The sequence below is a fragment of the Scyliorhinus torazame genome, chromosome 3 (genome assembly GCF_047496885.1).
Source record: "Scyliorhinus torazame isolate Kashiwa2021f chromosome 3, sScyTor2.1, whole genome shotgun sequence".
NCBI lineage: Eukaryota > Metazoa > Chordata > Chondrichthyes > Carcharhiniformes > Scyliorhinidae > Scyliorhinus > Scyliorhinus torazame.
Window position 1 is genome coordinate 94838099 of NC_092709.1, and position 20436 is coordinate 94858534.

A 20436-nucleotide genomic window follows, 5' to 3' on the forward strand; every position below is an offset into this window, starting at 1 on the left:
TCTCTCTTTCCCCTCCCCCAGTCTCTCTGACCTTAACACAAAACGTGTTCCGTCTATATTTGGAAGATAGTAACAAGTGTGAAAATTTGTCAGTTCTACACCAGTGATGCTTTTCCAAAAATTAATTCAACTTGGTGCCATTGCTATGGTACTCATTCACTCCACCAAGTAATAAGAACTGGTTTAGGTTTCTAAGAGTCAATCCTCACGTTTATGAAATGTTACTAAAAAAATTTAATTGCCTGTTCACAGTTAATGAATCTGTTGGACTGTCCTAGAAAATGTTTATGACTTTGACACCTTGGGTGGAATATTTCACTTTTAAGGAAGATACATAAACTTGAGTGGCAATATTTAGCTTATTGCAGTCTTCCACACAGCTGAAATTTAACAGGCTCAACTAGTTGGTACTAAAATGTGAATACGATCACGTATCAATTAAGGATATCTTGAAGTAAAGTTGATCTTTTCTTTTACTTTGAATATCTCACCATTATACAAATAAGACATCAAGTAATCGCAATGTATCTGACCCACAGGAAAACAGGTACACAGACAGCATAATTGTGGGTCATTTTCTTAAGTCTATAAAAACATATTGGACAAAATTACATGTTCCTGAAAACACTCATTTAAACTTTCGGATATATATCTCAAGGCACTAAGATTTGCTACAAATTCCCTCAATGACCCCCTCAGTAAGAGAAAAGGAGTGTGCACTTATTACACGTCGGCTCACCCACACAAAATAGCTGGTGCTGAGTGTGAGAGGTGGGAAGTATCATGCAAGAGGAGGAAAAGATGGAAATAAAAATGCCTTTTAAAAAAAATATTAAAAGTCTTATAGGTCATGACAGCCACATGACTGTATATAAAAAGCTCATTTTTAAAAGTTGCCCTTCACCAATAATTGAAAAATTAAAAGACTAAATTATTATCTGATTGGCTGAATCAGTTTTGATATTTTTTACTGAATTGGTCATTATAACTAAAACATACATCAAAATGGCCCTTTTAAGTATTCTACCTCAGCTCAAAAAGCTGGACTTCACATTAACAATTTAATTTATTTGAAGGAGGGGAAAAAAAGCCTTTGCCAAGATAAATAAAACTGCTAAGCAGAACGAACACTCGACTGCTATGAAGTCTTGGGTTTAAAATACAATTTCTTGGTAAGCATTGAGGCAAAGCAGGGGACTTGTTTCTTCCCGATTGCACTACGATCCTGGCAGTTGAGCACACTTCGCTGTGACACCTTCCTGTTCACCAGTGTCAGAAACTCTGTGAACTCGATCTGTGAGCCGTGGCTCTCCAGCAAGTTGCAGAAATCCTGAATGTACCACGAGCCATTTATAGTTTCTCGATGAGAGTAGAAACCTACAATACAAAAATGTTTGAAAATTCTATACAAAAGATTCTAAAGTTATTTTTGAATCAGGTTTTGAACAACTTGTAATTTATACCCCATCTTTAGTATCAACCACAAGATCCCCCCACCCAGCCTCGGGCATTTCACCACAAAACTTGTTGTTGAGCCAAATAACCAATAAGGGTTAAAAAGACAGGTAAAGAATAGCAGATTTAATTAGTAAACCAGATGGGTTTTTACAATAGGTTCATTGTCATCATTATTACACTTTTAATTCCAGATATTTCTTGAATTTAAATTCCACCATCTGCTGTGGTGGGATTCAAGCCCACATCCCCAGAAATTCCCCTGGGTCTTTCTAGATTACTAGTCCAGTGACAATGCCATCGCCCCTTCGTTAGACAAGGTTATGCGAATGTGGAACTTTTAAGACAAACAGATCAGTCGCTATCTTATTGAATAGCGGAGCCGCCCGAAGGCTGGATGGCCTGAAATGCTCCCATTTCAGATGCAGGAACTAAGCTGGGTCAAAGTTCTAAGAATTTCAAGGGGTTCCTGGAACGCAGTAGGGACCGAGGAGGGTTGGCGCTGCCAAACCTGGGGAGCTACTACTGGGCAGCAAATGTGGCGATGATCCACAAGTGGGTTATGGAGGGAGAGGGGGCGGCATGGAAGAGGATGGAGATGGCGTCCTGTAAAGGAATGAGCCTGGGGGCGTTGGTGACGGCACCGCTGCCGCTCTCGCCGACAAAGTACACCACGAGCCCGGTGGTGGCGGCAACACTAAGGATCTGGGGCCAGTGGAGACTGCACCGGGGTGCAATGGGAGCATCGGTGTGGTCCCCGATCAGGGGTAACCACCGGTTTGTCCCGGGGAAGATGGAAGGGGGTGTTCCAGAGCTGGCATCGGGCGGGGATTGGAAGAATGGGGGACCTGTTCATCGACGGGACGTTTGCGAGCCTAGGGGCACTGGAGGAGAAGTTCGGGAAATGCCTTTAGATATATGCAGGTGAGGGCTTTTGTGAGGCGACAGGTGAGGGAATTCCCGTTGCTCCCGGCACAAGAAGTTCAAGATAGGGTGATCTCAGGTGTATGGGTCGGGGAGGGCAAGGTGTCGGAAATACACCAGGAGTTGAAGGGTAAATGGGAGGAGGAGCTGGGGGAGGAGATCGAGGAAGGTCTGTGGGCTGATGCCCGAGGTAGGGTTAATTCCTCCTCCTCATGTGCCAGGCTCAGCCTGATACAATTTAAGGCGGTCCACAGAGCGCACTTGACGCTAGCAATATTTGGAGTAGTGGACGAGTCGGAGTGCAGGAGGCGAAAGAGGCCGGCATTCTGGCCTTTGCGTCCCTAGTAGCCCGGCGAAGGATCTTGCTAATGTGGAAGGAGGCGAAGCCCCCCCCAGCCTGGAGGCCTGGATAAATGATATGGCTGGGTTCATAAAGTTGGAGAGGATTAAGTTCGCCTTGAGAGGGTCTGCGCAGGGGTTCTACAGGTGGTGGCAAACGTTCCTAGACTATCTCGCGGAGCGTTAGAGGAAGGTCGGTCAGCAGCAGCAGCAACCTTGGGGGGGGGGGGGGAGGGGGGGGGGGGAAAGGGGGGACTGCCTGGGAGGGTGGATGAGCAAGAGATAACATGAAGGGTTGGGGAAACTGGCACGTACGGGTGAGGGCCAGTGTACAAAGCTGTGTAAATATATCATTTTGCCATGTATATATCTTGCTCGGCGCGATTTCTCGTTTTTTTTTTGTTTGGGGGGGGGGGGGGGGTTATTGTTTGTAAGGGAGAAAAATTGTGTTAAACTTTAATAAATATATATATTTTTTTTAAGTTCTAAGAATTTCTTTAAACAGGAAAGTGAGGGTTATGGAGGAACTTGCAGAGCTTGTGACGGCACAACTGCCACGGGTGAAGTAACTAAAATCAGGAATGTTCAAGAGACGGAGATCACCATGGACGGATTTGGAAACTTGGATGAGAAGAGTCTAGTCACTAGCTGTGCCGCACTTACAAATTAAGAGTGAAGAGTGTTAACTTTCACCTCTCCAATTGTTTTCAAATGGCCACTCATGTGCATGGTGGGTAAAGTTACATTATGGCACAGCAGTTACTGGCCAATCCCCAGGACATTAATGATTAGGTACTGGAAAGAAATTTAAAACGGAGCCAGAGAACCAAAAGAACTAGGATGTAGCTTGGAATCTGATTCTCTGGGAAAGAGTAGGTATGAGAAAAGTCACATTATCCACATACAGTTTCACCTTCTTACAAGGATACCATTAAGCAATTTTTGTTCACCTTATGAGATGACAAATTGGTATGTGGAGGTTGAACAAATGAGGGGAAAAAAACCTTCATTACCTTCAGCTACTGAATAGCACATAATGAAATCTGCACCAGCAGGTAACGTGGGCATGGTTCCTGCATCAACAACCACTTCATTCATCACAGGCTGTTGTGCATCCACCTCATCCATGGGCATCACTGGCTCATCATGTTTGTCTCCTCGACACGCCTGACAATCAGAAATGGCAGCAAGAGGCTCAAATAAAGTTGTTTAAAATACGAAAGAAAACATAATTCACTAGTGAATTCTGCTCATTAGTTCCGCAGACCAGAAATGTTCTGCCACCATTATTATTATTTCTGCGTTTTCACCACCCAGGAATTTACATCTATGAAAGTGACTGGATGGGAGAATATTTAATTTTCTGGAATCTGCCCTGAGCACAAAACTGGAAATAAACACTTAAATTGTAACAGTAATCTGGAAATGTACTAATTAAGATCACTCCTCTGACAATATTTTTCTCCCCAAGGCTTCACTAGTCTTTCCTCATAACTCAGACCCGCAGCATTCAGGGTTAACCTCTTCACTACACTGTCCTGTGGCTGAAGTTTTCTCGTGTCCTCAATCGGGACATAGTGCTCTTCTGTGGCCAAAGCACCGTCCATTGTTTAAACACTACTTCTAACTTGCCATTGTGGTTTCATAACTCCGTATTCACTGTTGACTGCAGCCCTGCAGTGGCTGGTTGTTGAATCCAAGATTTCCAAGTCTCTCCCACCATCATCACACCATGCATGGAATACACATTACTCCTTTCCCATGTGTAATTTACATATACCTGCATTAAACTTTATTCTGTACACTTATAACAGAATATAGACCCACAATTATATAGAATCACACTTTTTAAATTATATTTATTTGTAACCATACAATTTTGTCCAAAGCTCATTAGAATGAACTTTGTAACTTTGCAGTGAATGGAGTAACAATGATTTTCACTGTTACATCCATATAAATGATAACCCACTGCTATTACTTCATCTCCACTACTTTAAAAAGGTTATATGCCACACCCCCTTAATGGGAAACCTTCATAACTAATATTTGATATTCAATAAAATAGACTCATTGCTAACGCAAATGCCTTTTCAGAATGCTACACTACATTACAGGTGCTGGGGGCTGATCCCTGCTGTTTTTAATGTTCAAAATCTATTAAACTGGTGCAGCTACCCTGTATAAATTGGTCTTGTTTTTCATCTAAAAACATAGGAGTGTTAAACTATACATGAATCCTATTAAAGATTTGGTGATTCTCGCTTCAAAAATAGTGAGAATATGTGCATAGCTTGTTTAAAACCTCCAGAAACTGGAACTTCATAGATTACATTGCTATTATCAGCAGTTGGTTTAGAAAATGTATTCCCATTTCCCCCTGTTACTTTAATAACATATTTCATGCATTAATTGGGGCAATTTGGTGCATCTATGTTTATTCAATAAGACGAGCAATCTGTTTTTCTGCAGCCAGCTACCACCAATGGTATTTGAAATTAACTCCACCACTTCCTTAAAATCTACCTCAGTTTGGTCCTTCAATGAGTCAAAGTTTCAACTGTCAGTAAATAGGATCCTTCAACCAGTTTAGCTCCAAGAGTCACCCTTGTACTCAGTTTCAGCTGTGACCATTCCCATTAAAGCCACAAGGACCCGGATCCTCCGGTCATTGATGAGGCTGTGGCTAATGCCATTGACTGCATTTTAAAATGACACAATTACCTTTCTTACAGGCTGCAGCAGGAACTTGTTCTGCTATGGCAGTGTGGATCCACCAGTGAAGCAAATCAAGAGGCCTAGTGACGAGGCAGAATTGCAGTTCTACCCCACTCCATTAAATATCACGATTGAAGATGTGTCTCTTGCAACCTGCCTCCAGCTCAATTAGGGCAAGTGTTTGAAAGTTTTCCATTATTCAACTTTTAATTCTAGCCACTCCACCCCACCCTCACTTCACCAAGTCTGCTGCCCTTCCCCACCCACCCTTCCCAGCTGTTCTCCAACTTCAGTGTGACCGGGGAGAAGCAGAGCTGTGGGTGCTGGAGTATTTTGATACTTCTTCATTTAGAAAGCTGCACAAAAGGGCGATTAGCCTTGGGACCATCAGCGTGGGCTTCCTTGCAGCCATTTCTGGCCAACGGCAATTCTTGGGTTCCAGTATTAATGAGCTCCCTGGAACATACGGGGTCGTTGCGGCTCTCAAATAGCGGCCAGCACATGGGCCAAGGGGTTGGATAGGCAAAACAATCCATAACTAGTTTTGAAAATTTGAACGATTACTCACAAAGAGTCATATTGGACTGGAAACGTTAAACTCTGTTTCTCTCTCCACAGGCCTTTCTAGCATTTTCTGTTTTTAATTCAGATTTCCAACATCCGCAGTATTTTGCTTTTAAGCTGTAAACATTCACTTTCTCGGAGAGAACATTTATGGATATTCTGTAGTGAAGACCCAAATATTATAACTAAATCTATACACAGCAATTTAGATTGACTTCATAGCTGCAGTATTGTAACTTAAAATACTTTTAAGAATAACTTAAGGAAAATAATGTCCACATTTTACCATTTAGAAAGCCAAATAGGTAAATGGATTCACTCTACCTGAATTACAAATATTTTAGGTTTTCCAACCAGAGAAGGACATTTGTCTCCTCTGAAACGCTCAGTTACTTCTTGTAGGTTTATTTTTGCATCATAAGCAAAAATGTGATTGTTCTCCCCATGACTAAGAAAGACACACAAAAAGCAGTCCACATCAGAATGATCTAAAGTAGAAACTGTGAAGAAAAGAACAGTATTTAAAGTTAGATCTGAAGTATTAAGCAAAATCAAAGAACAAATAATTGGCATAGGACTTTGTAATGCACACAAAGTGAATTTTGCAACCAACTCAATAGATTTGATTTTGAAGGCAAATTGATGTTGTCGTCTCCCTCCACCCCCTGCCCCCCGCCCCCCCCAACCCAGGAATTGAAGTAACTACGGCGATGGAAGAGCGTGATCACAGGTATTTCTGGAGCGATTAATTCAATAAAAGGTACACTAAAGTTAGCAAATAATGTGTGGAGCACTCTCAATAAAGTGTTTGACTTAATCGCACCAAATCACATAAATATAAACAAGTATGATATAATCAGGATTACGGACACATGGCTGCAGGGTGACCAGGGTTAGGAATTGAACATCCAGGGGTATTCAGTATTAAGGAAGGACAGACAAAAAAAGAAAAGGCAGTGGATTTGCACTGCTGGTTGAGGAAATTAAAGCAATAATCAGGAAAGATACTGGGCGGGATACTCCGTCCCGCCGCACCAGATTTCTGGTGACGCGCCCCCGCCGCTGGCGGAATTCTCTGTCCCGCCAGCCGGCCAATGGGGTTTCCCCATTGTGGGCAGCTGTCGGGAAATACCCAGCCATGCCGGTGCAGCGGAGAATCCAGTCCTTTAGCTCCAACTATGTGAATCTGTATGGATAGAGCCAATAACACTAATGGGCACAAAACCTTCGTGTGGGTTGTATATAGATCCCCAAGCTGTAGTGGCGATGTCATTAACAGGAATTTAGAGACACATGATCAAGGAACATCTGTAATTATGGGTGACTTGAATCTGCATATAGATTGAGCAAATCAAACTTATTCACAATACAGCTGAGGAGGAATACCTGGAGTACATACGGGATGGTTTTCTTGAGGAACCAAATAGAGAACATGCCACTGTCTAATGTGAAAGGAATAATTAGCAATCCAGTTGTTTAGTTGTGAGAGACCCCTTGGGGATGAGCAACCATAAAATGATAACATTTTTCATCAATATGGAGTGGTGTAGTTGATTCTGAGACTAGGATCCTGAATCTTAATAAAGGAAACTACAATAGTAGGAGGATCAAGTTGGCTATGATGGATTGGGAAATGTTACTTAAAAGAATAACTGGACAGGCAATGGCAAACATTCAAAGAGCACATGGGTGAACTGCAACAATGGTTTATTCTTGTCTGGCATAAAAGTAAAATGGGAAAGATGGCCAATCCATGGAATTCAAGGGAAATCAGGCCAGGGAAAACAACAGACCTGAGGATTGGGAGCAGTTTAGAATTTAGAAAATGAGGAGCAAGGGATTGATTAAGGAGAGAATACCCGATAAAAGAGTCGATTGAGCGGTTTGAGCATAGATTGGACGCCCAGGATCGGGCGATCCAGAAGGTGGAGAAGGCGCTGGCTGAGCAGGAAGAACATCAGACTGCGGTTGAGCTGGAGGTGGGGATGCTGAGGGACCAGCAGAAGAAGCTCCTGGAGAAGGTGGAGGACCAAGAAAATAGGTCCCACTGGCAGAACCTAAGAATAGTCAGGCTCCTGGAGGGGTCCGAAGGAAGATGCTGGGGCATACATCGCAGACATATTTGTGAAGCTGCTGGGGGATGGGGCATTCGCCCGGCCCTTGGAGGTGGATAGGGCTCACAGAGCACTTGCGAGCAAGCCGCAAATGGAAGACGCCCCCCCCCCCCCGATAGCAATGGTGGTGAGATTCCACAGGTTCTCGGATAAGGAGCACATTCTATAGTAGGCCAAGCAGACACGGAGCTGTAAATGGGACAATAGCATCCTGCGAGATTGCCAGGACCGGAGTGTAGAGGTGGCCAGGAGGAGAGCAGACTTCAACCAGATCAGGTCGATCCTTTTTAAGAAAAAGGTGGAGTTTGGACTATTATACACAGCCCGTCTCTGGGTCACGCATGAGGATCAGAACTTCTACTTCGGGTCGCCTGAGGACGCGTTGGACTTTGCGAAAATGAAAGGGCTGGTGATGGATTGATAACTTTTGAACTTGGCTGCAACGTTCATGTATTTGTTTTTTCTTTTTGTTTCTCTGTTTTTGTAAAATGTTTCTCATTTTACTTTTCATGGAAGATGTTTGTGATGCCATTTGCATTGATTTGGAACCAGCGGTAGAGCTGAGTGAGTTAAGGTTTTCATTTGCAGTGTTGGGGGATGGGGGTGTGCTTGTTTTGATTCTTGGTGTTGGGCAATTGTGTGGGGACAGTTTGATGTTGGAGTTTGTTTGTATGAGCGGGGCGGGGGGGGGAAACGACACAATAGGTGGGAGACTATCTGGCGCCGGGGATGGAGGCCACCAAGCTAGCTGGACGAGCGAGCTCTCGGAAGCGCAGTGGGGGTGTGTGCATATGTTTGGTTTGGTAAAGGGGTTGGGTTACAGGGTGTTGTTGGGGGGGGGGGGGGGAAACGAATGTTCTGCTGACGAGGGAGGGACTTGGGCTGAGGGACAGAGAGGAGGTTGGGGGCGGGGGCTGCCTGGGGATGGACCGGTGGAGGCGTGGAACACGGGCTGGAGGCGGGCCTAAAAAAGGGGATGGCTGATCGGCGGAAGGGGGGGGTGGGGGCAGTGAGCCCCCCAGCTAGGCTGGTCATCTGGAATGTTCGAGGGTTAAATGAGCCGGTCAAAAGGGCACGTGTGTTCGCGCATCTTAGGGGATTGAAGGCGGACGTGGTAATGTTGCAGGAAACGCACCTTAGAATAACGGACCAGGTTAGACGGAGGAAAGGATGGGTCAGTCAGGTCTTTCACTCGGGACTAGATTCAAAGACTAGAGGGGTCGCGATCCTGATCAATAAGCGGGTGGTGTTTGAGGTGGGTAGAATAGTCTCGGACGTGGGAGGTCGGTACATTATGGTCAGTGGGAAGTTAGAGGGGGTGCAGGTGGTATTAGTAAATGCGTATGCGCCAAATTGTGATGATGTGGAGTTTATAAAAAGAGGATGCTGGGGAAGATACCGGACCTGGACTCGCACAGGTTGGTCATGGGAGGGGACCCTGGCTTGGACCGGTCAAGCTCGAAAACGGGCAGGGTGCCAGCAATGGCAAAGGAACTAAGACGGTTCATGGAGCCTAATTGTGGGGGGTGGATCCATGGTGATTTGGGCAGCTGAGGGTGAAGGAGTTCTCCTTCTACTCACACGTGCATAAAGTGTATTCCCGGATTGATTTCTTTATTTTGAGCAGGGCCTTGCTGGCTGGGGTGGTGGACACGGGGTACTCGGCGATCACAATCTCAGACCATCTGCGCACTGGGTTGACCTGCAGGTTAGTAAAGATAGTAACCAGCACCCTCACTGGAGGTTGGATGTGGGACTTCTGGCAGATGAAGGGGTGTGCGGGCGGCTGAGGAAATGTATTCAGAGCTGTATGCAGGTTAATGACACGGGAAATTTCAGCAGCGGTGGTCTGGGAAGCACTGAAGGCGGTGGTCAGGGGGGAGCTGATCTCGATCCGGGCCCATATGGAGAAGGTGGACAGGGCAGAGACTGACTGACTGGTAAAGGAGATACTACAGATCGATAGGAGGTATGCGGAGACCCCAGAGGCAGGGCTTTTAAGGGAAAGGCGGAGGTTACAGGCGAAGTTTAGCTTGCTGACCACAGGGAGGGTGGTGGAGCAGCTGAGAAAGGCGAGGGGGGCGATCTATGAACATGGAGAGAAGGCCAGCAGAATGCTTGCACAGCAGCCTAGGAAGAGGGAGGCAGCTAGGGAGATAGGGAAAGTAAATGACAGAGATGGGAACCTGCTTGGTGATTCAGTAGGGGTGAATAAGGCGTTTGGGATTTCTACAGCAGGCTGTACAGGTTGGAACCCCATACGGGGCCGGAGGAGATGAAGCACTTCTTGGAGGGGCTGAATTTTCCAAAGGTGGAATGGGAGCGGGTAGAAGGCTGGGGGCCCCGATCGGGTTGGAAGAGATAGTGGAGGGTCTGAAGGCCATGCAGTCGGGTAAAGCTCCGGGGCCGGACGGTTACCCAGTGGAGTTCTATAAAAGTTCTCTGGGATATTGGGGCCAGTGTTGATGAGGATGTTCAATGAGGCAAGTGAAAGAGGGGTGCTGCCCCCGACGATGTCACAGGCAACGATTTCGCTGATCTCAAGCGGGACAAGAACCCGGAGCTGTGTGGGTCCTACAGGCCGATCTTCCTGTTGAATGTAGATGCCAAGTTGCTGGACAAAATCTTGTCCTCCAGGATTGAGGATTGTGTTCCAGACGTTATTGGGGAGGACCAGACGGGGTTTGTTGGGCAGGCAGTTGGTGGCCAATGTAAGAAGGCTGTTAAATGTGATCATGATCCCCCCGGAAGGTAGGGAGGTGGAGGTAGTGATCGTAATGGACGCAGAAAAGGCTTTTGATCGGGTAGAATGGGATTATTTGAGGGAGATACTGGGACGGTTCGGATTTGGGCGGGGCTTTATTGACTGGGTCAGGTTCCTGTATCAGGCTCCTGTGGCAAGTGTACGGATGAATAGGACAACATCGGACTATTTTTGACTTCACCGGGGGACGAGACAGGGATGCCCCCTCTCCCCACTGTTGTTTGCGCTGCCCCATCTAGAGCCGTTGGCAATTGCTCGGAGAGCCTCGAGGGGCTGGTCCGGGGGGGTGGTGTGGAGCACAGAATTTCTCTCTATGCGGATGACCTGCTTCTGTACGTTTCGGACCCAATAGAGTGGATGGAAGAAATCATGGGTGCTCTAGGGGACTTTGGCCGGTTTTCGGGGTATAAGCTTAATATGGGAAAGAGTAAGATTTGTGGTCCAGGCGAGGGGACAGGAGAGGCGACTGGGAGAGCTGCCGTTTAGGTTAGTAGAGGAAAGCTTTAGGTACCTAGACATCCAAGTGGCGCGGGAATGGGACCGGCTGCATAAATTGAATCTGGCCCGGCTGGTGGACCAAATGAAGGATGATTTTCGGAGATGGGACGCGCTTCCGTTGTCTCTCGCTGGGAGGGTGCAAACGGTGATGACGGTCCTCCCGAGATTCCTATTTGTATTTCAGTGTCTCCCCATCTTTATTCCGCGGTCCTTTTTTAAGCGGGTAAACAGAGTGATCACGGGCTTCGTCTGCGCGGGCAAGAGCCCGCGAGTAAGGAAGGTAATGCTGGAGTGAAGTCAGGAGAGGGCGGGCTGGCGCTACCAAATTTTAGCAACTATTACTGAACAGCTAATATAGCCATGATCAGGAAGTGGGTGGTGGGGGAGGGTTCGGCATAGGTGCCTATGGAGGCGGCTTCATGCAAGGGCACCAGTTTGGGGGCGTTAGTAACTGTGCCTCTGCCATTCCCACCGGCACGGTACTCCACCAGTCCAGTGGTGGTTGCGGCCCTGAGAGATTGGGGGCCAGTGGAGGCGGCATGTGGGAGCATCGGTCTGGGCCCCAATCTGTGATAATCACCGGTTTGCCCCGGGGAGTATGGACGGGGGGTTCCGGTTATGGCGGAGAGCGGGGATTTAGAGGATGGGCGCTATGTTCATAGAGGGGAGCTTTCCGAGTAGGAGGGCATTGGAGGAAAAGTTTGGGTTGGCAAGGGGAAAACAAATTGAGGTATCTGCAGGTGCGGGACTTCCTTCGTAAACAGGTATCAACCTTCCCGCTCCTACTGCTAAGGGGGATTCAGGGCAGGGTAGATTCCAGAGGGTGGGTAGGAGAAGGGAGCATCTCAGACATTTATAAAGAGCTTATGGGGTCGGAGGAGACGCAGACCGAGGAGCTGAAGCGCAAGTGGGAGGAGGAGCTGGGAGGTGAGATAGAGGATGGTCTATGGGCAGACGTGTTGAGTAGAGTCAACACATCCGCAACATGTGCCAGGCTCAGTCTGATACAATTTAAGGTTGTTCACCGGGCTCACATGACAGTGGTCCGGATGAGCCGATTCTTTGGGGTGGAAGACAGGTGTGCAAAATGTGCGGGAGGGCCAGCGAACCATGTCCACATGTTCTGGGCATGTCCGAAGCCTAGGGGATTTTGGCAGGGGTTTACGGATGCCATGTCCATGGTGTTAAAAACAAGGGTGGCGCTCAATCCAGAGTTGGCGATTTCCCGGGTCAGAAGACCCGGGAATCCAGGAGGAGAAAGAGACAGACGTTCTGGCCTTTGCCTCTCTGGTAACCTGGAGATGGATACTGCTAGCTTGGAGGGACTCAAAGCCCCCGAAGTCGGAGACCTGGCTATCGGACTAGCTTTCTCCGTTTGGAGAAAATCAAGTTCACCTTTAGAGGGTCACTGTTAAGAGTTCACCCGGAGGTGGCAACCGTTCGTCGACTGCGGGAAATTAATCGTCAGCAGACCGGGGGGGGGGGGGGGGGGGAGTAGTTTAGATTAGAGTAGGGGTCAATAAGGGTGGGACCTGTACGAGAGGTAAATGGCTTTTGCACTATGTTTATGATTTCATGTATATTGTTTATACCTCAATAACATGTTTATTTTAAAAAAGGGGAGTATGTAAAGAGAAAAAGCTTGGTGAAGACAAATGTAGGTCCCTTACAGTGAGAAACGGGAATTTATAATGGAGAACAAAAAAATAGCTGACCAACTGCTCAGTCTTCACAAAAGGAGGACACATATAACATAAACATACCACAAATGTTGGGTAACACAGGGTTTAGTGAGGGAGGAGCTGAAGGAAATCAGTATTAGTAGATAATTGGTGTTGGGGAAATTGATGGTATTGAAAGCTGATAAATCGCCACAGCCTGATATAATCTACATCCCAGAGTACATAAGGAAGTGGCCCTACAAATAATGGATGCATTTGGTGGTCGTCTTCCAAGACTTTATAGACGCTGGAACAGTTCCTACAGGTTGGAGGGTAGCTAATATAACACCACTATTTAAAAAGGGAGGCAGAGAGAAAACAGTGAATTACAGACCAGTCAGCCACAGGTAATGGGGAAAATTCAAGAGTCCATTATAAAAGATTTTATAGCAGAGCACTTGGACAACAGTGGTAGAATCGGGCGGAGTCAGCATTGATTTATGAAAGGAAGATCATGCTTGACAAATCTACTGGAATTCTTCAAGGATGCAACTAGTAGAGTTGAGGAAGGGGACCCAGTGGATGTGGTTTATTTGTACTTTCAGGAGACTTTTGACAAAGTCCCACATAAGAGATTAGCGTAGAAAATTAAAGTGCATGGGATTAGGGGTAGTGTACCGAGATGGATAGAAAACTGGTTGGCAGACAGGATACAAAGAGTAGGAACAAATGGGTCTTTTTCCAAATGGTATGCTGTGGCTAGTGGGGTACCGCAGGGGTCAGTGCTAGGACCCCAGCTATTCACACTATATATTAATGATTGAGATGAGGAAACTAAATGTAATATCTACAATTTGCAGATAACACAAAAGGTGCTTAGTGTGATTTGGACAAGTTGAGTGAGTGGGCAAATGCATGACAAATGCAGTATAATATGGATAAATATTATCCACTTTGGTAGCAAAAACAGCAAGGCAGATCATCTGAATGGTTTTATGAATTGAGAGAGGAAAATGTGAAACAAGACCTGGTGTCCTTGTACACTAGTCACTGAAGGTAAATATGCAGGTGCAGCAGATGGTAAAGAAGACAAATGGTGTGTTGGCCTTTATAGCGAGAGGATTTGAATACAGGAGCAGGGATGTCTTGCTGCAATTATACAGAGCTTTGGTGCGGCCACATCTGCAATATTGTGTGCAGTTTTGGTCTCCTTATCTGAGGAGAGGTTCATCAGACTCATTCCTGGGATGGCAGGGCTGACTTATGAGGAGTGGTTGAGTTGGTTAGGATTATATTCACTGGAGCTCAGAAGAATGGGGGGGGGGGGGGGGTCCTCATAGAAACCTATAAAATTCTAACAGGATTAGACAGGGTAGATGCAGAAAGGATGTTCCTGATGATTGGGGGGGGGGGGGGGGGGGGATTGTCTAAATATACAGGGATAAGCCTTTTAGGACAGAGTTGAGGAGAACTTTCTTCAACCATGGAGAGTGGTGAGCCTGTGCAATTCTCTACCACAGGAAACAGTTTGAGACCACAACATTTTATGCTTTCAAGAAGGAGTTAGATATAGCTCTTGGGGCTAAAGGGATCAAAGGGTATGGGGGGGAAAGTGGGAACAGGTAACTGAGTTTGATGATCAGCCATGATCATATTGAATGGCAGCGCAGGCTTGAAGGGTCGAACAGCTCCTGCTCCTATTTTCTATGTTAACCACTTTCCCCACAAACTGCAAAACATTTATTTATTTTGTACTGTTAAATTTTGATCAAGGGTTATATCTGAAACGGAAATCGCTTCTCCAACTTGCTCACAGGCCTGCAGTGTTTTTCTTGTCTGAAACACAATCCTAAATGTTGTAAACTATGGCAGTTTGTTAGTGCATCATCAGAAACTGAATTGGACTAGCATATCAATACTGTGGCTACAAGTGCAAATCAGAGGCCTAGAATCCTCACCTTCTGACTCCCCACAGCCCCTCAACCATCGATCAGGCACAAGTCAGGAGTGTGATGGTATACTCTTTAACTGGACGAGTGCAGTTCCAATAATACCCAAAAAGCTCAATACCATCCAGGACAAAATAAACTGTTTGATGGGCACCCCTTCCACATTCACTCCCCTCCATACTGACAAAACATTGGCAGCAGTACGTACCATCTACAAGATGCACTGCAGGAACTCACTAAGCCTCCTGAGGCAGCATCTTCCACACCCATAACCACTACCATCTAGAAGGACAAGGGCAGCAGATACATGGGAACACACCATCCTGACTTGGAAATATATCCCCATTCCTTCAATGTCACTGGGTCAAAATCTTGGAACTCCCTCCCCAACTGTACTGTGGGTGTACCTATACCACATGGACTGCAGCGGTTCAAGATGGTACCATCTTCTCAAGGGCAATTAGGGATGGGGCATTAAATGCTGGCATTTCATACTTTCCATTCTCAGGTACTTGGTCCCTACATCCCAGCTCTTCACCACCCTGCCAGCCCGGGACTGAATAAATACATGCCTATCCCCTTGAGGGGCTCAAGGAGACACACCTGTTGCTGCTTTGTTATGAACAGCAACCCCAAATGCTTTCTCTCCCAATCTTCCCACAAAGCATATCCCACTAGAGACCAATCTCATTAACCTCATCTGTTCACTTTACCCATCGTTCTCTTGGATTCTACTGACAGATCATTGCCTCTTACATTTCCCTCCAGAATTAACATTCAATCACAAACAAATCACCCACACCTACTGACATCATGGCTTTGACTGAAACTTGGATTTGCTGGTAGCAACACCTTGCACCTCTTACAAATGTAAACAGCAAGAAGACTTCACCTTTCAACCCCATAACCCAATTTGCCATTCAATAATACGACTGATCCGGAACCTTAACTCCCATTTACCCACTTATTTCTGGGCCGTTAATATTTTACCTGACTATCTGTTCATTTCAATTTTGAAAGTTAAATTGATCTAACAACAGATTTCCACTTACCACCTGGCCATACTTTCCAGAACCTGCCCCACTTAAACTGTCACGGTGGCAATGTGTCCATTATCGCCAAATCATACCTTGTTTTTCTTCTCGACTTACCCCTCCTTCAAAAGCCTCATTGTTTCACCCATCACCTCTTCTTTAAAAATATTTCCCCAAATCCCAAGCATCTCAGAATATCTATCCCCTCTTTCATCTTAGCCTCTGCATGGGATGATACCCCAAACACAGTCATCTCCATCACAGCTCCTCTTCTCGAAATTCATGATTCCTCAGTCATGCTCAGTCCTAACATCCCCCGTGGCTGTTCACAGTAACTTTATACTTGTGACAATAAAAAATTATTATTAAGGGGTTGGTTTAGCACACTGGGCTAAATCGCTGGCTTTTAAAGCAGACCAAGGCAGGCCAGCAGCACGGTTCAATTCCCGTACCAGCCTCCCCGAACAGGCGCCGGAATGTGGCGACTAGGGGCTTTTCACAGTAACTTCATTGAAGTCAACTCGTGACAATAAGCGATTTTCATTTCATTTCAGGCACGGGGAGAACGTGCAGACTCCACACAAACAGTGACGCAAGCCTGGAATCGAACCTGGTGCTGTGAAACAACAGTGCTAACCACTGTGCTACGGTGCTACCCTTCTGCACCACCCCTGGAAAAAAAACTTTCCCCCAATCCACTAACTTTCAACGTCCCACCTCCTTCGGAGTTTGTCCTTTCTTTGCTATGACACACTTTATTTGCACAAGAACGCGCTGAACTCCACCTGCGATATGCATGTCCGAGCAAAGCATTCACCACTTCCAAAAAGTTGCAGTAAACGTATAGTGTGTTTACCTTCATGAATTATCTGCAACACTTCTGATGCTTGGAGATTATCATATACACGTACATCAAAACCCAGCTCTCGTAACCTGTTTTAATAAAAAACATCTTTAAAGTTTCTCTTTCTTTAATCATCTTCTTTACTTTCCCTTACTGACTACCAGGGGTCGGTTTAGCTCAGTTGGCTAGACAACTGATTCGTGATGCAGAGCGAGGTCAGCAGAATGGGTTCAATTCCCAAATTGGCTGAGGTTATTCATGAAGGCCCACCTTGCCCCTCGCTGGAGGTCTGGTGATCCACAGGTTAAGTAACCTCCAGTCAACTCTTCCCCTCAAAATGGGAAAGCAGCCTATGGTCATCTGGGACAATGGCGATTTTACTTACTAGCTTCAGGTCATGATCAAACAAACTGCAAAATAAGCCAATGTTCATTCTGATCTTTGACTAGGATATGCACAAGTGTAGCCCAGCCAGGGGTGATGTCCTCTGATACTTTCCTCTCCATGGCGAAACAGTACATTGGCAATTGTACAGCAGTTGCAGCAGTAAGCCAATGTTCTACCACTCTTATATAGAATGGTGGTGTTGGATCCCTCTTGATTTTGTAAAGCAACTTGTATGCCTATATAGTGTGTGCCTATTTAAGCTAGACTTTTAAAATCTAAAAAAGACTGGTCAGGACCTGGATGTTATTTTAGGCCAACTTTGTAAATGCATGCTCTTTGTTTGGTATTTAGATTTTAAAATAGCAGATGTAGTAATAGAATGAGGGAATAGATCAAACAAATAAAATGAAATACAAAAATCTCACATACACAAAATCTTACCATTGGTCTGACACTTCCCATTGCATTTCTTACTATACTCTTAGATGAAACCTCAGCTAAACGGCATTGAGATACCAGTCTTTCCTGATACTCATCTCGGTTAAGTTGGGAATCATGGGATGTGGCCCTTTCCAGTACAAAAGAGTTAATTTCTGTTGGCTTACGTAGGAGGAATAGTTGGCAAGGGGGTACTGAACTTGGAGCAAGGAGTTTGGTGGGAAATGGGCATAGGTGAACAACACAAGAACATTCAAAGAAGGGAATAAAACAAAGCGATCATTTTAACCTAACAACCCAGCAGGAAACTGATGGGAGGCATAATTTCAGATTGAGCAGTTTAGGCCTATACTCACTGGAGTTTAGAAGAATGAGATCATCTAATTGAGGTATATAAAACGCTAAAGAGGATTGACAGGGTAGGCGTAGAGCGGATGTTCCTCTTGTTGGGGAGGCCATAGTTTTAGGTTAAGGGGTGGCAGATTTCATACAGAAATTGAATTATTTGAAGGGTCATGAATTAGTGGAATTCTCTGCCCAAGAGTGCAGTGGACACTGGAACATTAAACAAATTTAAGGAAGAGATAGATAGGTTTTTAATTAGTAGCGAGATGAAGGGTTATGGAGAGTGGGCAGGACAGTAGAGATGAGGCCGTGATGAGATCAGCCATGATCGTATTGAATGGCGGAGTAGGCTCGAGGGCCTGAATTGCATACTCCTGTTCCTAACATGTTCTTATCAGGTGGACTACCATTTTACACTCAACTCAAGTTTCTTTTCTGCCTGCAATAGAAAGTAATGGTTCCCACTGAGCAGGTGAAGTTCAAATTACCCACACAGATGATCCGCTGGCTCCCCATTGAAACTGCTCACTCCTTGTACATAGTATAGCTTTTTTATCTCTATCGTCTTTGGGGTTGTGTTGGGTCATGTTGTCTAATGGCTTCTATAGCAACAGATGAATCACCTTTGTGCATACTGTGGATTGCTGGCCAGTGATCCCCACTGAAATCAACATTAAAGAACCAAACCTCAAAATGACTCAGCAATCTAGAGGGGGCAGGAGCTGGAAGGTCAGAGACTTCCCTGATGGCTCATGAGGTACATGTGTGATATGCTATAGAATCAGAGGGACCTGCAAGGTCACGATTTGATCCGTACACGAGAGGTTGTGGGAGGGGGTTGTGGTGTAAACCATTAGCTCGGGTACTTGCCTGGTTAGGGTGCTCTTTTAGAAGGTTGGTGCAGACTCGATGGGCCAAATGGCCTCCTTCTGCACTGTAGAGATTCTATGGTTCTATTCTATCTACATGCTGTTCCTTGACAAAAAGAGATGAAGTCAACCTCCATAGCCTCCCAGTTCTTCGTCTCCCATCAACTCTTCCATTGCTTCCAAGTTGGCAGCTTACTTTTCTGCCACCCAAAATATTAGTGGAGCTAAATTATTTTCCAGGTAAATTAAGAACATTGCTTTTGCACAAACCCTTGCTACCAATTGCACTCCAGTCCACAACGGAGAAAAAAAAGAGTGTATTAAAGTTAAATTAGATAGAGAAAGAAGAGGAATTGGATAGAGAGAGAAAAGGGAGACGGAAAACATAGGAAGGATTTTAAGTTTAAAACCTCAAAGAGCAAACCTGCAGAAATTCAATTGTTTCCCTTCTAGGCCTCAGAAATTGAATAGCATTTCAGGAATATAAATCCCCATCATTAAAAAAAAGTCCTTACTTTGTTAAGTACCAGGCATAACCTTCTGCAGTGGATTTTGCATTGCAAATGTAACAATTTCTTGAAGTTAACAAGGTCAAGAATGAGCTCCATTTTCATAAGATGAACATTAATGACGAGGCACACATCGTCCGCCAATTTGTGTGTATTTGCAATTCATGCTATATCTCTGCCCCACCACAAATGTATGGGTTAATTCCATGGATATAAAAGAGTATGCACATTGTGCTCTTATTTTCCCAGCAAATCTCAGGCGTTAATTCAACTTTTGTGATAAACATACTGTAATATATTCCAGCAAACCCGCATACCTTTTATCCAGATTATATCTATCAGCGTTTGTGCCTCCTCGCATGGGCAAATTCAGATACCAGAAAAAGCGCTCATGATTGAAGATTAAAGCAATCCCTCGTCTTTGGTGTTTCGTGTTATATTCAATAGATGGGTCCATGGAATCAATACTGCGACAAAAAAAATACAAAGCAAAATAATGTCCATTTGACAAAAGGTGACAACAGCTTGTGTTAAGCGAACGCTGATGGAATGGGAATTCAAATGTAAATCTAAGCAGAGAAGATGTTTATGCTAAAGGACACAATATAGTCGAGTTATCCATTCACCAATTTCTGGGTATTTGTAAAATGCATCTAAAAACATGTTTACCCATTGTATCGTGAAGTACGCTACAGTCCGACATACTCATCATTTTGTTTACCATTTTATGGAAACTCCTTTTTATAACCTTTTCCCTTTGTTATGTATCATGGTTCCAACTGCTCCATGACATACTTACATCACTCAATAAGACATAACAACGGATATCAATCTAGAGTAACGGGGAAGCTTTATTTTCACTCAATGATTAGTCTTTAGGAAAAGTAACTGCCAATCTCAGTTCTTTCCTCCATCCCACCTCCCCAGTGCTGCACCAGCAATCTTTATATAAAAGCTGCCTCGTCTTCAAATGCAGTTTTATCTTCCAGATTATATCACCATAATTGAGGGAAGAAACTCAAAA

The 20436-nt window shown here is 45.1% G+C and overlaps 1 protein-coding gene across 1 annotated transcript in view; it reads right to left on the minus strand.

Moving 5' to 3' along the window:
• Positions 1-455: 455 nt before the first annotated feature.
• Positions 456-20436, minus strand: part of LOC140408584 (caspase-6-like) — a 40014-nt gene continuing 20033 nt past the window's right edge. Inside the window, exons 4-8 of the mRNA XM_072495998.1 lie at positions 19730-19879; positions 16877-16953; positions 6325-6500; positions 3732-3885; positions 456-1377 (exon numbers count right to left, since the gene is read on the minus strand). Coding sequence (XP_072352099.1) covers positions 1139-1377; positions 3732-3885; positions 6325-6500; positions 16877-16953; positions 19730-19879 — 796 coding nt within the window. The 3' untranslated portion in view covers positions 456-1138. The remainder of the gene's footprint in view (positions 1378-3731; positions 3886-6324; positions 6501-16876; positions 16954-19729; positions 19880-20436) is intronic.